Source organism: Symphodus melops (genome assembly GCF_947650265.1).
Source record: "Symphodus melops genome assembly, chromosome: 19".
NCBI classification, from domain to species: Eukaryota; Metazoa; Chordata; class Actinopteri; order Labriformes; family Labridae; genus Symphodus; species Symphodus melops.
In genome coordinates, this window is record NC_136709.1 from 17414071 (window position 1) to 17438530 (window position 24460).

Consider the following 24460-nt stretch of genomic DNA (forward strand, 5'->3'; position numbering starts at 1 on the left):
TTTCACCACTTTCCTGCTGAGTTTTGCTTCTTCTTCTTTTACATCGCTCTCCTACATCTTTAGCCAATTAGATGCAGAGCACACGATACATTCATTCATATCATCAGCTCATCTTTGAGGAGTCAAGAAGTGATGAATCAAGGCTGCAAGTGAAATCTGTGACGAGCGGGACTTTTTTTATTTTTCATTTTTATTTAGATGTCAATATTTGGCACCAGCAATTTGATTATTGTGTGACATGAGTCAGGAGGATGATAATATATTGTCCAACTCACACAAAGATGTCTTTTGAAAGTTATTCCACTGCACAGCAACATTTGTACCAGTGTTTGAATTACTCATCTTCAAAGGGAGGCCAGAAGTTAAGATGTGGGAACAACCTGCTCAAGAGCACTTCCATTTTAATGATATTGATGATTATATCAATTGGGACTTGTCTCTTCGCTGCTATGGCATTTCTTTACCATGTGTCTCTGTCTCTCGTCTGCAGGGTCTGACTCATCTCCACCAGCACAAGGTCATCCACAGGGACATCAAGGGACAGAACGTCCTGCTGACAGAGAACGCAGAGGTCAAACTCGGTCAGTCCCACATCTAACTTAACCTAACTTGGCTAAATGGCTGTTTGATTTGAGGGGGAGCGGGAGATTTAAAGTTTGAGATTGCTCCTCTGAAGTGTGTTTGTGTGTGTGAGGCTTTTCTTTGCTTCTTTTATGCTGAATACCAGACGACCCATCTCTGTGTAGCTCTGCTGCTGTTCCCGCTGCAGAGTGCTGAGGAACTAACTCTCTCTCACTCTCTCTCACTCTCTCTCTCTCTCGCTCTCTCTCTCTCTCTCTCTCTCTCTCTCTCTCTCTCTCTCTCTCTCTCTCTCTCTCTCTCTCTCCACTCACTAGGGAGGGGATTATAAAGTGTGTTTGTCTGTAAATCAGAGAAAATGTCACTGGTTGAGTTATTTTTTTTTGCATTTAGAATTTATAATGGAATCCAGTGAAGCCTTCAAAGCACACAGCGAAAAAAAAAGATTCAAATAAACTACAGACTGTAACCAGAGGTGTGTGTGTGTGTGTGTGTGTGTATTTCCCCTGCAGTTGACTTTGGCGTGTCAGCCCAGTTGGACAGAACAGTAAGCAGGAGGAACACGTTTATCGGGACGCCATATTGGATGGCACCAGAGGTTATCGCCTGTGACGAGAACCCTGAAGCCACCTACGACTTCAAGGTGCGCTAACAAAGGACGGTGAAAGTTTGACTCTTGTGGCTTTTTTTTGGAGTATTTATTCACTGTGTTTCTCTGCTTACAGAGTGATCTATGGTCACTGGGAATCACTGCAATAGAGATGGCTGAAGGAGCACCACGTACGTACCTTTGCAACCATTATTAACGTCTAGTTATGTTTGCTAACGTGACGTTTGGACATAAGATGCTAAATGACAAAGTGATGCAGCAGTACAGCTGCAGATCTATGATGGGGATAATGAATTTAAACATGGAGACGCCAGCTGTGTTTGTGTGTTTAAGTTTTACAAAATAATATTTGTATTGATCATTTATTTATTTTAGGTGAGGGCTAACTCCAGCTAGCTTTGATATTATGCCATAAAAATGTTTCACATAGTTATCCACATTCACCCTAATACGCCCTCACTGCCTCCTGATTTCTTTAGCTCTGTGCGACATGCACCCAATGAGAGCCCTCTTCCTCATCCCACGTAACCCCGCCCCCAGACTCAAGTCGAAGAAATGGTGAGTGAGCATTGATACTAAAGAGCAAAACAGTTAGAAGCAGACCAATCAGCCCAGGCATACACTTAGTGATAGGTAGGTTTTTGAATCATTTTTTATTTATTTACACGTGTCTGATTTTAGGTCGAAGAAGTTCCAGTCGTTCATAGAGAACTGTCTGGTGAAGAGTCACGACAAGAGACCCAGCACTGAGCAACTCCTTAAACACCCGTTCATCAGGGACCTGCCCAACGAGAGGCAGATCCGCATCCAGCTGAAGGACCACATCGACCGCACCAAGAAGAAGAGGGGCGAGAGGGGTGAGGAAGAACATCTGCTCGAGTGGATTGAAACCCAGATTGACATTAAGACGTATTTTGTGGAATTTTCCTATTATCAAAGAGTGAGAAGATCTATTCAATAAAGAAAAAGCCAAACCGTTTGCTCAGCCAATAGGTGGCTTGTATTGTAGTTTGTCCGGGTTACTCACACTCATGTGAAACGAACTTTGAATAAAAAACCTCATTGTCGGCCCTAACAATCACAAACAAAGCCTGTGAATCTGAGAACCTTTAACATGCAGACAAAAAAGTTCAGTTAAAGTTGTGATCCTTAAAAGATGGTTTTAGATCTGGTTAGTTTGGCTTTTTGAATGCCGAGGAGGGATGGTAGCCTGCTGGTTGTTTGGTATTCCATAGGGAGAAAAGGCAAATTCTTAAACAATGTATATTGGAAAAACACGTCAGTCCAAAACAAATGCAAAGACAGATGCTTTTTTTGCATCGTGTTTTTTTTTTTTTTTCCATTTGCATCGCCTGCAAGTGTGTTTGAATTAGAATCGAGTGAATCTGCAGCCTGTTTCAACTAATGGAAATCATTCAGACCTTTGCAGGGCGATTGCCCCTGTTGGCCGGCATAGTTCAGACACACACTGACGCAAACGGCAACACACATCAACGCGTACTTCCTTCACACTTTTACACAATTACACAAAAATAGTCTGCAAGAATAAGTTGTAATGCAGTTTTGAACTGTCACACAGATGCATATGCTCGTCCACATTTTTCATCAGATAATAGTTTTCAGTGAGGCACAAAATAAAGTGACAGACTTGTTTTTCAAACCACCACACACACACACACACACACATTAAGTGTGAGTGATAGGCCGACACTCGCACACCGCCACTGCGTCAGTAAGAACCACATTAACCGCTTCATGAAACAGCCCACTGCTGTCCTGATGATGTATAGAAATGTCCTGTCATTGTAGACACGCTGTGTCTCTCTGCAGATGTCACTCTGTCACAGAAGACATGTCTGCGAGGAGGCTTCTCTGTAAGAGCCGGGGACGCTTCTACAATCATAATGCTTTAAGAATAAAGCCGAAAAAGCTTTCAGCGAATATTCTCCACCTCACTTCACTCAGTTAAATTACAATTCATACTTGCATTCAAAGCGTCTAAAAAGATGGAGCCTGAAAGGAGTGAGGATCGGGGAATGTCAGAATCATGAGTGGTTAGGAAATGAACAGGAGGAGCTGAAGTGAAAGATCTTCTCTGGTTATTTCCTTACTGTACCTTTTTGATGTGATCTTTTCTGTTGTTTCCATCACTTAATATGTTTGTCTCTTTCCTGTCGCCATCAGATGAGACAGAGTATGAGTACAGCGGCAGTGAAGAGGAGGATGAAGAGAGAGAAATGGGTGAACCGAGGTCAGTCTTATTTCTCCTCATTTAAACAAAAATCATGAATAATTGCGTTCTATTTTGTAAGTTAGTGTCCAAACCTGATCTACCAGAAAGTCCTTTCTTTATTTCAAAATAAAAGCAGGCTGTATTCAAATAGCAAAGTACTCTCAAGTGAGGACACTACAACATTTTAAAATACAAGCCTAATTATGTTTATTTCTAAATGCAAAAACAGCAATTCATTGTTTCGATCAATCGTGATTTAAAATGTTTATTGTTTGACAGCCCTGATTAAAACATTTACAACTGTCTGTCGTTACTTGAAACATCTCTTCTCTAACTGGTCCGACAGCTCCATCATCAACATCCCCGGAGAGTCGACCCTAAGGCGGGACTTCCTGCGCCTCCAGCTGGCCAACAAGGAGCGTTCGGAAGCACAGCGGCGCCAGCAGCTGCTGGAGCAGCAGCAGAACGACGAGCACAAGCGCTTACTGTTAGCTGAGAGACAGAAGCGCATCGAGGAGCAGAAGGGGCAGAGGCGGCTGCTGGAGGAGGTAAACACGAGGGGGTTGAAGAAGTGATATTTTTACACATAGACAGCATTAACAATGGGAATAGGCAAAGTGATGTCACCCACTGGTTCAGCAACTTCCTTTTTTTAAGCCATGAGTGAGGGCGCTGCTGTAGTTATGAAAGCTATTCGTCTGTACTGGTGGACTATTTCACAACACAGACTCCATGAATAACTACAAGAACACAGCCGAGAGGTTAAGTTCAGTGACTAAATTAACTGTGGCGGCATCTATGAGTATTCACCTGTCACTCAAGTGAACCACACTCCTGTGATTCATATAATTAAAATGAGCGAGTTATATTAATTTACCCATCAAGAGAAAAACAAGCTCAAGAGACCTAATCTGATTGTGTGCCAAACTGTAAACATGTTTAATGAAACTTTAAAGTAAGACATTTTGATATTGGTCCTGTTTGTGATTGATCCCCTGTTGGACACAGCCTCAAGTGGCCATTCAAGGAACTGCAGTTTCGGAAACGTCTGCTTTGAGCCAGAGGTTGTCACTTAATTCCCATCAGCTTATACACACAAAAAAGCAACATACATCAGTAGATACAGATTTACCATGGATTGAAAAAATGTACCCCTGGAGATTAAACAGAATAAATCAGATTACATTCTTACACTTAATAGAAGCCTCCTGTTTGTTGGCGACCATTACACTGACACACTTTAAACATATTTAAAGGCATACATTGTCCCTTTTCTGGCACCTTAAATTTAGAAAACCTCACATTTGGAAGAGACTGCAAAAGAAAGGGTAGGTGATACAGACACAGACTCTTTCCCCAGTGTCCCTCGTTTAGTTCCAGTGAGCAGGCTTATTGAAGGAAATCCTCAGCCCATAATCGGTGCGCTCTGTCTGGGTTCCCATCAGGGGTTTTGCCTCCAAACGCACGGCTGATCACCATGACTCCCCTCAACTGACTTGACCCACACACACAGGGCTGAGTGTGTGTCTGTGGACATATGCATGTGGGATTCATTACACGTAAATACATGTTAATGTGGGTTTTTACACATGCACATACAGAGAAGACATACAATTTCAAATTTAACTTCATTTGTGAGGGACAGTGTGCAATAAAAAACATAAATGTAACCATTTGATGCATTGCACCAGAGTTAGCCTTAGGCTAATTTACATCTGCAGTCCCTTTGGCAGGTAACAAAACAACATATAAAAGCATACATCATTCAAGAAGTAACAAATAGCAATATATACATAAAATGCCCCTTGCAGACACACACACACACACCAACACAAACAACAGGCCTTGTCAGCCCCATGAGGTTTAGGTGTTTTTGAAATCTGTTAATTGTTTTAAGGGAAAAAAATAGAAGGGAATGTGAACATGCAAAATCAAAAATATTTCTCCATTATGTATATCAGATCAAAAACTTGAGGAGAGCTGCATCAGTATGTAAGAAGAGTAAATGCCACACCTAATAGTACAACCAAGTTCTCATAAATTGTATAATTGTTACAAATCACAACAGAGTGATACCCTTTGTAAATGTATGATGTATGTAGAATGATCCAAGGCAAGGTACATTGTGGAGATGTGAAACATAGAAGGAATAATCGCACACAAAAAGAAACGATGATCAAATGAGTTCACATATCAGAGTTTCAGCGTTTGTGTGAGAATCTCTGCTGAGGCAGGATTTCTTAATTTGCGTGAAAACAGATAAACCCCTTTTTGTTCATTGATCTTGAATCATCTGGTTGCGTCTGTTCTCCCCGCAGCAGCAGCTGCGAGAGCGAGAGCTGAGGAAGCAGCACGAGAGGGAGCAGAGGAGGCGCTACGAGGAAATGGAGCAGCTCCGAAGAGAGGAGGAGAGGAGGCATGCAGAGAGAGAACAGGTTCGTACACTTTCTAGTGTCAACAGACTTTGATATTATTTACAACACAATTAACGCCAATAGCATGGGGCCACAGAAGTTTTAACCATCATGACAGCTCATGTCCAAAATCCATGATTTGCCCCCTAAACATTCTATGGTCCTCAGTTTCTTTTGATCATTTTCTTCTTGAGTCATTCAGACTTTACCCACTTAAATAACCTCAGGGATGTAGTCGACTCAGTCTGTTTATTTAGGATTTCAGCTGCAGGCAGGGAACTTTGGCATTTTTAATCTGATGATGCATTATTTTCTAGGCTCATAGTCACTTTCTTCCTCACAGCCACTTTAACAGAACTTCCAACTTTCTTTCATTTTACTCAACTTATGTAAGCATTAATATTTCCATAACAATTCCACATAGTTTGACTTCTAGGTAATTGTTGCGACCTTTAACCTCATCTCTGTTTATAATAGTGAGTTACAGGGATTGAAAATCACTGCAGTGTCCTGTTCTTCTTCTAACCACCATTGCAACTATGTTACTAATACACAAATAACAAAAGTGGCATCCCAAACACATGAGAGCAGAGGACCTTTCCTGAGGCTGATGCTGCTTATGGGGGCAATGCATTCTGGTACATGTAGGCACTGCTTCACTCAAACTTCTCTCTTTGTATAAAAGTCAGTAAAGAACCAAGTGCTTCATATGAAAATGTTTTCCATCAACACTAAATGAACATCCATGTAAACTGTGAGCAGTGAACAGACTGAAGTGGATACTGATGCCTCTTTGTGACCCACTAAAGAAAACAAGACCATAAGAGAGTAGATCTATTATTTCAATATTGATATTATTATGCCTGAAACAACCGACACAGGGTAGGTGTCTCATGAAGTGATTAACAGGCTGCTAAAACTTTATTTTATTTTTTTTAAATTTCCAATGACTAATACATTGAAAAGTTAACGAGAGAACAAGATGAGATTGTATGATGAAAAAAACCTGCGTACTCGCGTCATCTGCAAAAAGAGAAGACGGACAGGGGACGCCAAAATTCATTAAACTTAAAGCTCGTTACAGGAGCTTTAAACACAAAGAATGTAAAATCTGCCGCTCTCGATCAAAACCATAACAAAAGAGGACATCAAGGCCACCAAGGAATCATGGGAGTGATTCTCACTCGTACTACTACTTAACTTCCCATTTACCCCCATTATTTTTTTACTTACTGTTTTGCAGGGAAGCTAAATATTTACATATATCCAGAGCTTGTTTCTATCTTCCCTGAACATTTGTCTTACTGTTGACAGTTCTTTCACTCTCTATTATTGAACGTTCTGCTGGCCATATGTGTATAAATCTGTCTGTTCTTGTCTCCCTTTATCGCTCTGTCTCTCTCTCCTCCCACTCTTATCAACTGTTTCTGGACTGAAATGTTCAAAGCTGTTCTTTCTCCGTCCCTGTCATTTTTTTCTTCTTCTTTGAAACACTTTACAAATGTTCCAGAACAAGGTCTTCTTTCCTCTCATCCCCATTGTCTCTCCTCTTTACAGCCAACTCAGGAGATTAACGTCTCCTTCTCTCTTCCTGTCTCTGTCTTTTTTTCGTCTATCTCAGTGTTTGGACGTTCAGATTTCCTGATCTTGTTCTCAGTCTATTTCTATCTCCTTGTGCCGACATGCTGCTCAGGAGTATATCCGTAGACAGCTGGAAGAGGAACAGAGGCAGTTAGAGATTCTCCAGCAGCAACTACTACAAGAACAGGCGTTACTGCTGGTAACCACAGTGCTACTGCTGCTCCCCATTCGTGTTGTGTGGCCCCCTATTCCCCACTGCATGCACCCAAAATGCCAGTAGAGAGGAACAGACTGTGAGGGAATGCACAGTCTGACTCTCTAAACCTGTTAGCCACGGATTTGAGGAAAAAAAACATGAAGCGGAAACAATGAATTGCCTTATCTCTAATGTTTGTGTGGAATTTATTCACATCACTGATTGCATGTACGGTAGCATTACATTTGCTGGATCTCAAAAGACTCCCCAGAGGGCACAGGAAAACGGTTTTGTCAGCCTCAATCGTGTTGGCCCACACAAAGTGAAAACATCCAAGAGAAAATGGGACGTTGTTATTTCCGCAGAGGGTTTCTCTCACTGCCCCAGTCTGGTCTAGTGCGACAGATCTATGTATTATTTGTGAAAAGATGTCTTTTGCATTTTGTCAACCGAGTCATGGTTTATATTTGAAGAGAAGTTTGTTAAAGGGCGCACAGACAAAAGCCTGGAAACCTTTTGAGATCCATCCAAAGTAAACACAAGAGGCCAGAGAAAAATGGCCTCCTCCTCCTCCTCCCTTCCCTTTTCCTTCTTCCCTGCCTTCTTTACGTCCCAGTACCAAAAACTGCTCATATTTCATCGTATTCAAGGTGTCAATCATTTGTTTCGACGTTTCAGTGTGCAAGATTTGTGAATATGTGACACCAAAATCTGATTCACGTCTCTCATCTCCTGTCCTCTCTCCGATACTCCCTCTGCGCCTCTCACCCGCAGGAGTACAAGCGGAAGCAGGTAGAAGAGCAGCGGCAGGCAGAGCGCCTACAGAGGCAGCTCCAGCAGGAGAGGGCCTACCTGGTGTCTCTACAACAACAGCAACAGCAGCAGCAGCAGCAGCAGGAGGGAAGGCAAGCAGAGAAGAAACAGCTTTACCACTATAAGGATATCATCAATCCTAATGACAAGCCTGCCTGGGCTAAAGAGGTAGGTAACCACATGCATTGTTTACAAAGATAAGCTTGCAGTTAGTCAATATATTTTCCTCGGATGTGAGTGAGTTCCATCAGGAAAGTAGTTCACTGAACATTTGCACATGTTGGTGATGATCCCAGTAATTGTTTGGACTCAAACCCCTGTTACATCGCACACACCGAGTGGCCTTCTCGTGTTCTTCACATCCAGCAGGTGGAACTGAAAGCTGCAGTCAAAGTGGGGAAAGTGGATTCATATACCTCGCTCTTTGAGTCTGAAGATTAAGATATTCAAGAATTGACCATAGACTGTATATACAAAGTGGATAAAGCCCCCCCTCCCCCTCACATTATAAATCATGATAGAGGCAATAAGTCATCTATTTATGAAGTAAAACAAGAGGATCATAAAATCATGCATCCTGACATCAGATTAAATGAAGTGTACAAATGACCCTTAAGAGGTCAAGTGCAGGATTTATGCACTTATTCACCCTCACCTCTTGGCATGTAACTCTTTACTCCGTTTCAGCACAGTACAACATTCAGTACAACATTAGCCCACCATCTTGATCTTTTATGCTGCTGTCAACAGAAGCCTTACTCTAAAGCATACTCTGCATTATCTTTGTTTTTACCTTACATACGATCATTACAAAGTTAGGAAGTTATTTCAGCCTCTGGTTTTTATACAACTGGACTCATTTCTGCAACCTGTGGAGTTGCCTCCTGCTGGTCATCAGCAGAAATGCAGATGTTAGGCACGTACTTACTGGCTTAACATTGGGAATAAAAGGGTACATCCACGTCTTATATCTGGTCTATGGAATTAACACTGTTGTATTGATTATCCAACCGTGATGTCTACTTTGTCTGTGTCTATGTTGTTGCTCACCCTCCTCTGACTCTGACTCCTAGGTCCTGAAGCAGCTGCATGTTCAGGGTAACCCACCCCGCCCTAACCTACGACATCACCAGTCATTCAATCAACCACCTTCATTTGCTGGCTCTCACGGCCAACGCCAAGCTCGAGCACCTAGGCGAACCCCGTCCCATGCTGCCCAGCTCTTGTCCAACAACCTACCACACATCCGTATTTCACTAGACAATGGGGAGTCCTTAGATCCAGGGCTAAAGCAGGAAATAAGCCAGCAGGTCAGAGAATTCAGGGCTCAGAGACGCAGTGTAAGGAGCTGCAGTCCAGGGCCCATCCAGGAACACAACCAGGCTGCTAGCCAAGGGCCCAGTAGGGGACCGAGTAAGAGTCAAGGGCAGGTCAGCCAGTCCAACCAAATACCAAACCTTCATCTTCTGGGGCCCTGTAATCAGAAAGAGAAGCCACGAGACAGGCCTCTTTCTGCCCCAAATCATGCAGCCATCCATGGTTTGTCTCCAGACCCTCAGCCTAAAGCCCTTCATGGTCATCCTCAGTCCCCGGCACAGATCCATAGACCTCAGTCTGGAGCTACTCCTGTTACCAACCCTGTGGTCAAACTGGTAAATGTCCGTCCTCGTTCTAGGTCGCACTCGCCTTGTTGTAGAATAGAAGTAGCACTAGAACCAGAGTATCAGGAAGGTTGGCAGAAGGAGTTGAAACCTGCTGTCAGCCAGGAGAACTTTCTCCTTCAAGTTCCTGATAACAATCCTTTTTCTTTCCTTTCATCTGATTGGGATATAAGACCAGAGGGATGGGGGCAGAATGCAGTAAGGGGTCACTCTTCTATGTGCGACCTCAGTGCTTCTGCCCCAGCAGCAGTACTCAGACAGAACATGGGCAGACCAATGCATAGTCGCTCCACTGAGTGTTTGCCAAAGAGTGCTCCAACAACTCCATCTCATTTGATGGGCCTCCGTCCTCACTCCTCACTCCAAACCTCACCGACCCTTTCCCCCACTTCAAGGTCGTTATCCTCAACTACCTTATCCCCTCCATTCTCTCCTGACTACTCAATGTCCAACACACTCTTGCCAGCATTCGGTTCCCATCCCCATTTCATATTACCTGCCTCCACCCATCACTGCTCCCCGTATAACTCTCCCTTTGGATCCCAGACTCTGGTCCACCCGAAGTCTGTCGAATGCTAGTGCTTTTCCACACATGTATTTCAACACACACACACACACACAAACACACACACGTTTGTATTTCGATTTTTGTGACTGATATTCAACATTCCTTGCCACAAATCCATCTCTTAATCATCAATAAATTGTATTTGTTTTGCACCAATTCATAATCAATTTGATTTTAAAACACATTATGAAAATAACCATAGTAGACAATGAGGAGCCATACTAAAACTTCCTAGTATAAAGAGTTTCATGTAGTGGTGCTGAATCAACTTAGTGTAGTTCAAAGTGTTCCTTCAGTTTTTTGCAAATCAAGAGGAATCCTGTCTCAAACGAAACCTTTTCTTTGACTTAATTATAAAAGTTCTAAATTGTAAGTCTTATGTTTATGACCTTCTAATAGCCCAGCAGAATATCATAATGTATTTATTGCAAAAATGCACAGGCACGAAGTATACAATTACAGTAAGTCCTAGAAACTTTTCCACCGCCCCAAAAAGGACCCTGCTCTGGAAGAAGTACTTTCCGATAGCGCAGGAAGACCGTAGTGCAGCACACTTGTGGTGCTGGTTAATTCCGTGGTAGTGTACCTTTTAGTTGCCGCATCACATTTTATGCCTCATTTACAAAAATGTTTCATGGAATCACAGATAATAACAAGCTACTTTTAAGCTCCTAAAAAGAGGATCGGAGTGTTTTAAGTCAAATGTACGTCTGTTGAAACAGCCGATGTCCTCGCTTATTAGAATAAAATCCCAACCTCAAGGTTTAAAAGTCAAATTAGTTTTCGCAAAGATGGAAGTACAAACATATTATCACATATTGCACTTATATATCAAACACCCATTACCATTGTAAAATAAATCACACATCTGTAAATACTTTTATCAACAAAGTGGGGTGTCTTTTATGGGTCGTTTTTTTTTTTATAATCGAGTGTATGCATGTTTTGTTTATATTTTTTAATTGAAATTTTAATTCTTAAAACCGGGACTGAGATCCAAAAGGGAGATGTTAATTCTCAGGGACAGTCCTAAATAACATCCGGGTCCATTGGTAGTTAAACCCAGCCCAGACCCAACCCCCCTGCCCTGCCTGCCTCCTATCACCCAGTGCCCCACCAACCGTCATGGCAAGCTGCTTCCTACCTGTACTGGTGGTGTTGTCTTCGATGAAACCCGCCCATCAATACTTAATTTTAGGTCAGTCAACAAGTCATCTAAATGGTGGCATGGTAATGGGTTCTGGCCAAGTGGTGATGGGATCTTTCAAAACATTCCAAACCTCATTAAAGTCCCTTTGTCCTCCATCTCCTCTCATTCTTCAGCCGTCTCGAAGTTCTTTCTCTCTGTAGAGGGGCAATAATAACCATCTTCAAATGCTTTGTTTACCTTGTAGAGTCTCTGCCATAAGCTGCATTTCCACCACATAACCTTTTTCCAAGGGAAACCCTGGAAACTTTTCAACCTGTACAACTAGCCCTAAATCAAGGTCAAGACCATTCTATTCGACCCTCAAATGTTTCCTCTGTTTTTGATTGGTCAATTACTCCCAGCATTCAGGAGACATTTGACACATCAGCGGATGATTTGTGTTACCTTCATACAGCTTTTAAGACCGAAGTGGGAACGTCGAAAATAACTGGAGGAATCTTTTCATTCCATGATGAAAGGTCCCCAGTATTACTCTTGGTGGAAATGTGGCCTTTGTAGAAAAAGCTTTTGGGTTCAATTATTCAAACAAAGATTTTCCAGCACTACCCAAAAGATTTTTCGTCAGTTACATGATCTTCTTATAGTACTTCTCTCTTTGGTCCTGTAGGTCAACTCATGTTAATGCTAACTCTTGAACACAAACTGCCTTCACAGATCTCACCAGCAGCTCTTCTCCTGAATCCAATAAATTGTCCTTGTCCATCGGTTCTTTGTACTTAGCTTCTGTTTGTGTACAGTCTTTGTCAGTACGCTCTGACACAGGCTGGAACGTTTTCTGCCACCATATTTGTCAAAGTTGCCTCTTTGTAGAATACAACCCAGCAGGCAAATAACAAACACAGATTTCAGGCAATGCCACTGCGTTGCATAGTTGTTTTTACCAATTTCATAATCTGACTGGATTATGAGCTCATAGGGGAATTACAGAAAGCTTCAAAAGGGGGGAGTTCTCTATGCCAAGGCCCACGTATTTCACCTGGAAGCTATAGACACTACACCCTGTAGAGCCATAACCAATTGTTCAGTGGATCGTTAAGAGTGGAGAAGTGGGATTTGTGCAGCTGGAAGCATTCCTCAGAGCCTTCTCTCACTGCGCAGCAGATAATCTAATAATCTGATTACACTAGCTACAGGAGCTTTCTGCTTTCCTTACTCATGGACGTTTGGTGCTCTTTGGGACACAAGTGTGTAGAAACAGTCACTCTGACTGACTAGTAAATGGACTAACAATAAAACATGGTTTCATATGTGTGCACACATGCTACATTAATTTGTAGTGGAATCCATGATTTTGGTTTGACTGGGGTGCCTGTTGATTCTTGACTCACCAGCCATCAGACACTCTTACTTCTTAGCTGTACGTGGGACATGGAGACACAATGTATTACTTATATGTTGAAACCTAAAACTACTTTGGACCATAGAAAAAAAGTATAGTATAGCTGCAGTCATGTTATACAAATCCATATTTGTTCAGTGTAAAGTATCAGAGTTGTTCTATTTTAGATTTAGGCCCCAGGTTATTCCCAGGATGCTCGATTATCAGTACAGCTCTGACACAGTCAAAATTGTGTGAATCTGAATTTGTAAAAGCTACAGGATATTATTATGTAGCTGTAAGCGTAGGTGAGAAGTATTTTTTTTTTCTGGGTTTAATTTTAAAGCTCCTGTGCAGAACGTGATAATTCGGCGCCCCCTGTGGATAAAGCAGTATGTCGTCACTGTTTTCTGATTGTGTCCTGTACGTGTGCTTTTTGTAATGTCAGACCCTCCCAAAAAAGCATCCAGCTCTCGTTCAAATAAAGATGTGGAAGTTATTAATCTTCATGCTGATGCTCTGGTCTGATTCGGAATCTCATAGAGAGACAACAATTTAAGTCTTAGTCTGTTCAATCAAAAAACTCCTCACAGGAGCTTTAACGTGACAATAAAAAAAAAAAAACTTCTCACACAACCTGCCAGTTTCGATGTAGAATAATTATATGAAATGATTTGGAATCGCTCCAAATGTCATACCTGACTTATGGTTAGAGAGAAAATAATTAGAGGGTAATAAATTACATCTTGACTCACGAACATAAAAACATGTTTACGGTTGAAGAAAAATATGCACAGTGCCCTCCCACAGCGCTAAGAGGTGTTAAGATTGTCTGGTGGCGTGTTTTGATGCATGAAGCTGATCGATCGGTATCCACAGTAGTGGTGGTGAAGTGTGTTGAGCGGTTGTGTCGTGTGCCGGGCCGTGAGTGACAGTAGTGTGTGACCCGTCTCAGGTGGAGGAGCGATCTAAGCTGAACAGACAGAGCTCCCCAGCGCTGCAGCACAAAGTGTCCAACCGCATCTCCGACCCTTCCCTCCCTCCCCGCTCCGAGTCCTTCAGCAGCGGGGGCATGCAGCCCGCCTGCACCCCACCAATCCACCGCTCCATCGAACCACAGGTGTGTGTGTGTGTGTGTGTGTGAGGGAATGGATGTGCAAAAGGGAAGGCATGGGAATGTTCGGTGTGTCTCCAAAACACCAAAAACATCACAAAACTAAGTGCCTATAACATGAACTCTTTTGAGAGTTCATGTCTGAACTGTCTTTTTCCATTTCAATTATTATCTAAGTATTCCTATCTTTATTCTCCTATTTCACCTACTCAAATTCAAGTGCCTTCTGCTTTCTGATATCTCTTCTTTCTCCTTTATCTTCTCTATTCATTTATTGTAAATCATTTTCTGTCTTTATTATTTCTTTTCTTCTACCAACATCTCTCTCCACACTTAGATAGATTTCTTTCTTTTTTTAAAACTTTATTTTGCAGTTTTCCATGAACAAACATACCATTGTCAAACATAGACACAAGGAAAGTAAATAATTAGATACATTTCTGAAACCTTTTACTACCTCACTCCTCTCCTTCATTCACCCTGGTTTCTTTCCTCTAACTGATTCAACCAACCATCCCCGGACTAAAACTCCTCATATCTCCCTCCGTCTCTCTCCCTCCTGCAGATGGCTCACCTCGTCCCAGTGAAGACCCACTCCAGCTCCATGTCCGGCTCTCAGTCTCTGCAGGACCAGACAGGTTCAGCTCTGAGTGAAGGCATCAGCGTTGGCTCCCCAAGGCCTGACATGCCCCGCCAGAACTCAGACCCCACCTCTGATACTCCCGGGCCCCAGCTGCGGGCCGCTGGACGGGAGGAACGAGATCGGGACAGAGAAAGGGATCGGGATCGGGACAGGACAGCCTGGCTGAGGGAGGAGGATCTCCCACCCAAGGTCAGAGAGTTTGTTTGAGGAAGGAGGACTGAAAATAAATTTTTATCAAATATTATACAGAATATAAACTTGTGGTATTATGTAAGATCTAAGCAGCATTGTTCACATGTTATACAGGATCATCTAAAGATAGTGAGTTGACTTTTCTTCACAACTTTTAAAAAGTTAAAGATATATTGGTTCACATTTTACAGACATGCTTTTAGAAGAAAAGCCTACAAATGTGCACAGTTTAAATCAGCGAGGGAGAGAGATTGGGAAGTGGCATGTGGGAAAGAAGCCCCATGTCAGACTGGAACACGGGCCGTCTGCTTGAAGGACGACAGCCTCCGTTCACGAGAGCTTACCACTTAACCTGCGTCCCAATAACTCATTAGTAAACCAGCGTTGCCCTCAGCATGCATGCGTTCGACCTTTTACAGTCAGTGGAGGCCTTTTAGTTTTAGCGCTTTGTTATCACACTATTATGCAGTCTAATCTATAATTCAGAGCCCCTCAGATTAATTGCTCCTTAAGTAGAGGTGGTGAAAAGACATATTTTGTTGTGTAAGAGCTGAAGATCAGCAGATAGACAAAGAAACTTTTGAGTTAAACTTTCGATACACTCTGTACTTATCGCTCCCATAAAAACATCTGTTATTGCCCATCTGACATTTTTATTAAGCGTGCCTAATGTCAGTGCTGACTGTGTTTTTTCTGTCTGTCTCTGGATTTCAAATTGATCGTTGTTTACCTGTCTGCTCTTATGTAAAAGAATGTAATTCAATTCATGCGGGAACAACAGCTACGTGTTGCAACATGTGATATGTTGTATAACACCTGAACGTGTGTTGGCAGAGCAAAAAAAAAAAAGACAAGACTCACATGGATTGTCCGTAACTGAATCACATTTTATTGGCCCTCGCACCTGTTTCAATACAAGCTGATCAACATAACTGTGAGAGCGACAGAGCCAACAGTTGACACTGCCAGACTTCATTGATAGGATGACTCATAAATCATTCTGGGGAAGAATTTTAAACTTCCTGCTCGGCGAAGCTGTGACACTCGTGATGACCCTCTTGTTTGTTTGTCCAGGTCCCGCAGAGGACCACATCCATCTCCCCAGCCTTGGTCAGGAAGAACTCCCCGAATGGAGGAGTGGGTCTGGGCCCGCGCACTGGTTCCCAGCTCATCCGGGCCAGGTACTGTTGACGTCAGAGTGTTGAACACCTCTTAGGTCTAAACTAAACAACAGAAGTGATCTTCATAATTAAAGGGATACTTCACCCATTTATATGAAACTGTGTATCATTAGAAACATGGTAGTAGTGTTGAATGGTCGTGAATCCAGCCCTCATTTTGCCCTGAGACGAGAAAAATAAGTTTTTCTTTGCGTGGAAGTTTTCTTCATGTGATGTAATATGACGCTTTTTGCAGTATCCCTTTAAGGTCAACTTTAAAGCTATGCTGGAAACATTTATTTATTCATTTATTTTTTGTTGTTGTCATACCTTTGGCGTGCTGAGTATTATTCTTGATGATTTATTGTACATCATAACCTCAACTCTCGTCTTACGTTCCCTAACCGTGACGTTTCCTCCTGTTCTAGTAACCCTGACCTGCGGCGCTCGGAGCTCTCTCTGGACGCCATGCTGCAAAGAACTTCCTCCAACTCATCATCCTCTTCTTCCCCTTCATCTCAGAGAGGCTCCGCTGAGAGGAGAGGTACATAAATGTTTGAATGCGCAAAACTGATATGCAAACAAACACACACACACACACACACACACACACACACACACACACACACACATCTTCATCATCAAAACACGGACACACTTCCACCCAAACAATTCAAAACAGGTGCAGTTTTCCTGCATTCATGCAAACACATGAATCACACCAACATCCACTCACACAGCTTCAGCGAGCTTCAGAGGCTATCAGCGGGACGACGCCAGGCGCAGTTCTGCTCTGATCAACCTGTCTGATGTGCCCTGTTGCTCTCAGCCTCCGGAGAGATAGAGGAGAGGAAATGAGAGGGGGAGATAGAGAGAGGTGTCAAACAACAGGCCAGAGGGATATCTAAGATATGCATGGATCTCCCTTTGACACACACACACACACATAGCAAAGAGAGAGGATGAAGTGTGGTGGGATCGGTCTCACTTCATGTCATTTATCATCATTTCAGGTGGTTGAAAATTAAATGTGTAGTTTCAGAAAAGGAAGGACAAAAAAATCAAGCATTTTTAATCAAGCATTTTAGGAACATAAAATGTACAACTTTTCTCTTTGATGTATTAGGTCAAGCGAAGCAGGAAGGATCCCCTCCAGGAGCCAATCAGGAGGTAAAGCCCAGACAGGAGGAGGGCCGTGAATCAGCCAGACCCAGCAGACCTGCTGTGAGTCAAATAACACAGAGACACACGTTCACGTTCTGTCACATCAGTCTCCTCTCTCCTCTACTTCCTTCTTTTTTTGTCTGCTGTTCATCTGGTTCTTTCTGTCTCTGCCTCCTTCTCTTTGTCCTTTCATTCTTCAGAGCTATAAGAAAGCCATAGATGAGGTTAGTGACACCCGAGTCCCCCTTACTTTATTCCCAGTTTTCTTTTTTCCTCAGTCTTCAGAGATCCCGTTTTACCCCTGGCATGGTGGAGTTAGTTGACTTACCAAGAGGATTATTTTCAGTTTCATTAACTTCAAAATATCAGGGTGTAATGGCGATGGCAGTGCATGTGTGCTTCTTCACACCGAGACACAACTGAGAGAGTGAACATGGATGCGTGGATGTGTGTGCGCGTGCGTGCGTGAGGGTTACCTGAACTGCCAAGCACCTGATACGTCTCTGCATCTTTTTCTTCTTCCTGTTTCTCTGTCATCACTGTTTACTGGTCAGGAGGAGCTGGTAAGAACCACCGTGTACGACGGCGTCCTCCCCTCCTCCCCCGTCTGCATGATTTGGTCTGATCCATCAGCTGGGTTGTAGGGTGGGGAGGGAAGGGATGGGTGGAACCAAGTGGGCGGGGTGCTGGCATGGGGTTGATAGGTAGAGAGGGCGCAGTGTGATGCTGAACCAGTAGGACATCAAGCTTGATTCTCTTTCCTCTTTCTCTTTGAATGACCTGTAAAATATTGCTTGTGAGAAATCAAAGTGCTTCTCTGTGATCACTTTTTATCTCACAAAATAAAAAAAAACTTGACCGATGTGAAGCAGAAAAAAGGGGGGTCTCAGATAAGCACTCGTGTTCCAGGACACTTGTGTTTCCACGGAAAGATGTTTGTGTGACAACGAATGAGTTCTCTCCTTCTCCTGATGGTTTGTCCTACTCTTTGCTCCTCTCTGCTCCCTTCACCCCTCTATGTCATCTGGTTTTTTGCACTCCTCGGGTTCTAAGACGAGTACAGAAATGATTCACTAAGGGAAACTTTCTCCTCTCTTCCTCTGTCCCTTCTTGTAGGACCTAAGTGCTTTGGCTAAGGAGCTCAGAGAATTGAGGGTAGAGGAGGGCAGCAGACCACCAGTCAAGGTAAAATGATTCAGATGTATTTGTTTATACTGTAGTATTAAATCAAACGGAATAAAGGTATATATATATACCTTTATAATTTTGAGTGTGATCCTTCTTAGAAGAGAAAAAGGAAACATGGTAGTTTTTTTTAAGTCAGGCTAGAAAACATGTCAAATACAAATAGCTGTTTAGAAATGAAAAGTTTACATCGGCCTTTTCTGCTTATTAAGTTCTTTGTTTCTGTTCATTAAGGTTCAGTTCACTGGTACTTAAGATAATGTGGAAAAGTCAAAAAGCTCCCATTTCAAAATGGTTGATAGGTCTTTGAACATGGAAAGCACCTTTTTAAAGAAAAGCCATTTTTGCATCTGACTTTCAAAAATGAAAAAACTGTGACAGAGTGGCAGAGTGGTTAATGCTGGCAAACATTTACAACGTACCCAACTGTCAGTCAAATCAATGATGGCACTTTAATATCATCAATGTGTTATCACATGGTTGACTTTCGTAAACTTTGTGACTAATTGGCTTTATTTTGTTTTCTATGTGTCGGTAAAGGTGACAGACTATTCGTCCTCCAGTGAAGATTCAGAGAGTAGCGATGAGGACGGAGAGACAGTGGGACATGATGGTACTGTTGCCGTTAGCGACATCCCCCGCATCATGTAAGTTGTCCCCTCTATTTTTACTTTTTTATTATCTCTGTTTTTCCTTTCTTACACGCTGGACTTGTCAGTGTTTATTTGTGGGGGGTATTTTATTTGTGGATTATTCCCTGTGCCAGCAAGCTGTCAGTTTAGTTTTGGAAGAATTACTTTATAAATAATTGTGTTTGTGTGTGTGATGCAGGCCAGCAATGCAGAGCAGCAGCGAGTCTTACGGCGGGCTGACTGAGGACTCTCTGGGAGATGCCTATAATGGCTCCAAGGACGGCACTTTAGTGGTGAGAGAGGTGATGAATGTGCGCACACACACATGCATTATGCACACTCGCATACACACAGTCACTAGCATCAAAGAAGTGAAAGAAAATATTGTTTTTGTCTGTCTTTTACTTTCTAACTGGTGTCATTTCTCTTCTCTTGCTGTCACTTTCTCTCTAAACTCCATCTCTCCATGTTCACTTTTTCTCAACTCTTCTCTCCCTCTTTTTTATCTTTTAAATCTCTCAGGCAGAAGAGAGGAGGAGGGGTGGTCACTCTGAGAGCAATGGATTTGGCAATCACAGTAACCATGGTAACCTCCCTGACCTCGTGCAGCAAAGCAATTCTCCCTCTGCCACACCGACCTCCGCCCTGCAGGAACTTGGAGAGATGCCTGAGGTAGGTCATAAACCTTCATTTTACGACATGTCGAAAAACTATAAAGTTTGATGAGTGAAAATTATTTTAAAAATCCAATAAAAATCCTCAGTATAATTTCATCATTCTCCTTTATACATAAAAAATCAACCGCTACCTAGCTAACATTAAAGGTCAATAGTGTTACCAGAGATGATAGTAAAGGCCCATTTCCTAGCTAACAGAAATATTGGCTAGTTAATAGTAATGTTAGCTAATGTTAGTTTTCTGTGTAACAGTTTGGTGTGGGATCCAAATCATCCTTCACACCATTTGTTGATCCTCGTGTCTATCAAACCTCCCCGAGTGACGACGACAACGAGAACTCGGCAGCGGGTAAATAAGCACTTGGTCGCACATTTACTAACGCAACACTAACTTTCTGATTGGGAACAAAAGAGATTTAAGGGCAGCAAAAAGGGGTTTTATTACTGTCTGTGCCTACATACATTTTGTTTCCCTTTTTTCTCAGCCATGTTCGCTAATGAACTGCTGAGACAGGAGCAGGAGCAGGCCCGACTAAACGAAGCCAGAAAGATCTCCGTGGTCAATGTCAACCCCACCAACATCAGACCTCACAGTGACACACCAGAGATCCGCAAATACAAGAAACGCTTCAACTCTGAGATCCTGTGCGCTGCTCTCTGGGGTAGGAGCCAACATCATTTACCTTTCAACTAATCCTGACTCCTTCCATCTTGCCGTTTGTGCATCTTTCTGCGTCTCCTTACTCGTTTTTTTTTTTGTCTGTGCACTGCTTGCAGGTGTGAATCTCCTAGTTGGGACAGAGAATGGTCTCATGCTGCTGGATAGAAGCGGACAGGGCAAAGTCTATAATCTTATCACCAGACGACGCTTCCTACAGATGGACGTCCTGGAGGGTCTCAACGTGCTAGTCACCATATCTGGTAGGTCTAACACGGACACACTCATACTGTGTATGTAAACAAAGACATACACCCCTTTCCTTTTTTTTTTTTACAACAACAGATGTAGCTCGTATCATACTGTCCTGTACTTTGTGTAACTCTCATCAGCTTGTGTTTCCTTTTCTTAAGATTATAACAGCCTAAAATAAAGTTTAAGAAAAATCAATCTCATATAAAACATTGTTGCAACATTATTATTTCAAGTTAAATAGAAATCAAAAGTACATATTTGAAAACTCCCACTTCTTAAATTCCATTTAAAGTAACAATCTAAGTAATCTCGGTCTATGGTCAAGTAATCTTCCATTATCTGCTGTGAACAGCCTAGTAGTTTTAAATTATTTAGGAAATCTATTCTCATCTCTCCCACTTTCTTTGTCGCTGCTCCTCAGGGAAAAAGAATAAGTTGCGTGTCTACTACCTGTCCTGGCTGAGGAACCGAATATTACACAACGACCCAGAAGTGGAGAAGAAGCAGGGTTGGATCACGGTTGGGGAGCTGGAGGGCTGTGTGCATTATAAAGTTGGTAAGGATCTGTCTGTTTGTATTTTTATCAAACTAGATGAGCCTTTATTTTCTTCTTTCGCATGGATTTAGGTGCATTCATTGTGATTTGGCCTGTTGTTCCAGATTGAGCCAAATTTCTTTAATTTGAACTGTAACAAACAATGTTTTTTTAATGTCTTAACCTTTAACAGGAACAGTATTTACGTTCATTTGGATAAGATTTTTTTTTAAGAAGCTTCAGAAACAGTTTGTAATTGAGTGACTGTATTTCACCTTTGCTACCAGTTTCTCAAATGTGGTGTCATTACCTATTCTTCATGCCGCTGAGAGAAATTGATGTACAATCCAAAATGTGGATGTTCATTCTTTTTGTTTTGATCCGCAAAAATTGCACCCAGTTATTATAACCCACGGACTTCTCCGTCTCTTGCCAAATGCAGGAGATTTTGTCGAGAAAGGAAGAAGGGAAAGGTAGCAGTTGGTGCCAATTTTTGAGGAGCAAAAAAGGTTCATGTACCACATTATAGTCAATACAATCAAATGTGAATGATGAATGCTGGGGCTGGTTGTCAAAGTTAAAGGGTTTGGCTGTTCATGTGTATTAGTTCAAATTCAAAGTGTGACTAACATCTGTATGTGTCTGTGTCATGTTTTCAGTTAAATATGAGAGGATTAAGTTTTTGGTGATCGCTTTGAAGAACTCTGTGGAAATCTATGCCTGGGCTCCCAAACCCTACCACAAGTTCATGGCCTTTAAGGTACAGAAACATGCACATACTTAACACAAAGGGATACTAAGTACTCCCATTTATCGATACAGACTTTGTTGTGTAACCACAGATAAACCATTTAAAGTTCCAATATTTGTTTCCCTCTCGTTCCATTTTCACCTTGACTGCTTTCCCATTTTCTCTTATATTCTCCTCCTCCCCCTGTCTGCTACTCTCTTCCTTTCTTCTAGTCGTTCACTGACTTGCAGCATCGTCCCCAGCTGGTTGACCTGACGGTGGAGGAAGGGCAGAGGCTAAAAGTTATCTTTGGCTCCAGCGTGGGATTCCATGTCATCGACGTGGACTCGGGCAACCCTTATGATATCTACATCCCCTCACATGTAAGTGTAGGACTGTGCTTGAATAAGTACGACTCCACCTCTTTCATTAATAATGAATTAAACAGAGAAATACACACTTGGTTTCGGACATCAGAGAGGATAAATCAGTGTCTGCCTTGTTGCCCAAATCCTACAGTCTTATCTGCAGATTCTTTTTTACCAAGGTCAGCAGTGGCTCACACAATGTCTCATGAGGACTGGCCTCGAAGAACACAATGCCTATCACTTGACAAATGACCCCTTTTGATTGATTTCCTGTCGTGCAAGTAAAAGATTGATTGGTACTTAAGTTCTTTTTTTTTTGGTTATTTATTTATGCTGCACTGGGACTTGGGATGTCTAAATTAAGTTTGTTGAGATTAAATTAAAAAAGTTACAAAATTACTTTCATTACAGAATATTATATACAAATTTTCTGTTGCAACAACATTAACCGGATGAGCGTTATTGTCCATAAGTCAAGCTTTTCTTTATGTTGCAGCATTCACACAGTCATAATTCTCACTTGAATCACTCACAGAGGAATAGCAAACCACCAGTTTGCATGCTTGAATGCAAATCACTTTGCATACAGATCAGTTGTTTTGATGATGGCTTCCAAAATGTTGTGCTTTTTCTCAAATAAAGGCCAAAGACAGGTCAGCCCAAATTCATGATTTAGTGGCAATATTTCAGTAAATAACCAGTACATATAGCTGCGAGGACACGCAATATGTTGTTTGTGATCAGTTTAATGACTGAAAACACTGAGATCACAGTGATGATTCAACCTTTCTTTAACTCTTTAGTTGATTGTCTAATACAGTTTTTGCCTTCAATCAATACCTCCTCTTTCTCTCTCCTTCCCTGCCAATTTTTCTTCCAGTGTGCCAAAGCGTTGAAGGTGACATCCTACAATCTACCCTTTAGATTAGACCAATTAGATCTCTAGTGAAACCCCACAGTGGATGCACAGAGGCACACGTGTCACTGTGTGCTACTGTTCATTAGAATAGAGATCAACAGATCATCCACCTAGAAATCTGTAGAATGAATAAATTCATCTTACCCAACGGAGACATACAGACTTCATTTCACTATTATAATAATAGTGATAATAATAGAAAAGTGTAAGCATGAATGCTACATTTCAGAATAAATACAGTTTCTCATGGGCTAAGATGAGTTTTTTCATACTGTATATCACTTAGCCTACTCCTTTTACTGATGTGACCCTTTATACGCCCTGGAACCTGAGAAGACTGAGGAGACTGCTGGCACAAATAATTCACCATGATGAAATGGTGGCCTGTTTTCCTCAGACATTAAGCTCAGGAAGAGAGGCTAATATGTTTAATGTTTCTTGATGTAGTTTGTCAATTTGGATATAATTTGCCATATTGTAATCATCTGAGTGTTGACCAACTGAAACGGCAATGAATAAGGAACATTTTAATGTTTAACAACATGTCTGATGCTGCAGCTAAGTCAGTGCTAGATTATGACACATTTTTTGCTAACATTAGCTTTAGCTAACATCCCTGTTACTTACTAAAAGCATACAGCTAGCTAACTTAAAATCACAGCTGGCTTTCTAACAATATGTTAATTAACTCCTATTACTGTCAATTGCTAACACTAAGCTAACATCATTATTAGCTTGCTAACATTTTGGAAAGCTAATTAACCCTTTGTTGTTATGAAAAATAAAACCTTTTCTACTTAATTTTTTCAAACTGCCGTTATCATTACAGTGTAATTTTGCTAGCAGAGTTTATAGGATATGATTAGCTGTTGGCTACTGCAGGTAAAAGTTATCATTCTGTGTGTACCAAAAAGCCTGACTTGGTGTCCGTCCTTTTAAAAAAAAAAAAAAGAAAATTGAGCTGCTAAAGAGGCAGTAAAGTACTATTGTAAATATTTTTACAATATTATGACCTTCGGTAGAAAATGGCTGCCATGTGAAAATG

At 41.8% G+C, this 24460-nt stretch overlaps 1 protein-coding gene across 10 annotated transcripts in view; it reads left to right on the forward strand.

The window, feature by feature from the left end:
- Positions 1-24460, forward strand: part of tnika (TRAF2 and NCK interacting kinase a) — a 65957-nt gene that overhangs the window by 37316 nt on the left and 4181 nt on the right. Inside the window, exons 6-32 of one of the 10 annotated variants that reach the window (XM_079369001.1) lie at positions 491-581; positions 1092-1222; positions 1305-1359; positions 1669-1747; positions 1871-2046; positions 3374-3440; positions 3769-3970; positions 5741-5857; positions 7530-7616; positions 8388-8594; positions 9500-10078; positions 14139-14303; positions 14863-15129; positions 16207-16313; positions 16721-16836; positions 17419-17516; positions 18573-18641; positions 19182-19288; positions 19473-19575; positions 19796-19945; positions 20203-20299; positions 20436-20612; positions 20728-20871; positions 21285-21419; positions 22058-22158; positions 22362-22511; positions 23377-23394. In XM_079369001.1, coding sequence (XP_079225127.1) covers positions 491-581; positions 1092-1222; positions 1305-1359; positions 1669-1747; positions 1871-2046; positions 3374-3440; positions 3769-3970; positions 5741-5857; positions 7530-7616; positions 8388-8594; positions 9500-10078; positions 14139-14303; positions 14863-15129; positions 16207-16313; positions 16721-16836; positions 17419-17516; positions 18573-18641; positions 19182-19288; positions 19473-19575; positions 19796-19945; positions 20203-20299; positions 20436-20612; positions 20728-20871; positions 21285-21419; positions 22058-22158; positions 22362-22511; positions 23377-23394 — 3795 coding nt within the window. Of the gene's footprint in view, positions 1-490; positions 582-1091; positions 1223-1304; positions 1360-1668; positions 1748-1870; positions 2047-3373; positions 3441-3768; positions 3971-5740; positions 5858-7529; positions 7617-8387; positions 8595-9499; positions 10079-14138; positions 14304-14862; positions 15130-16206; positions 16314-16720; positions 16837-17418; positions 17517-18572; positions 18642-19181; positions 19289-19472; positions 19576-19795; positions 19946-20202; positions 20300-20435; positions 20613-20727; positions 20872-21284; positions 21420-21840; positions 21908-22057; positions 22159-22361; positions 22512-23376; positions 23395-24460 lie in introns of those variants that run through there. The other 9 variants (XM_079369003.1, XM_079369007.1, XM_079369004.1 and 6 more) reach the window with 9 other exon arrangements.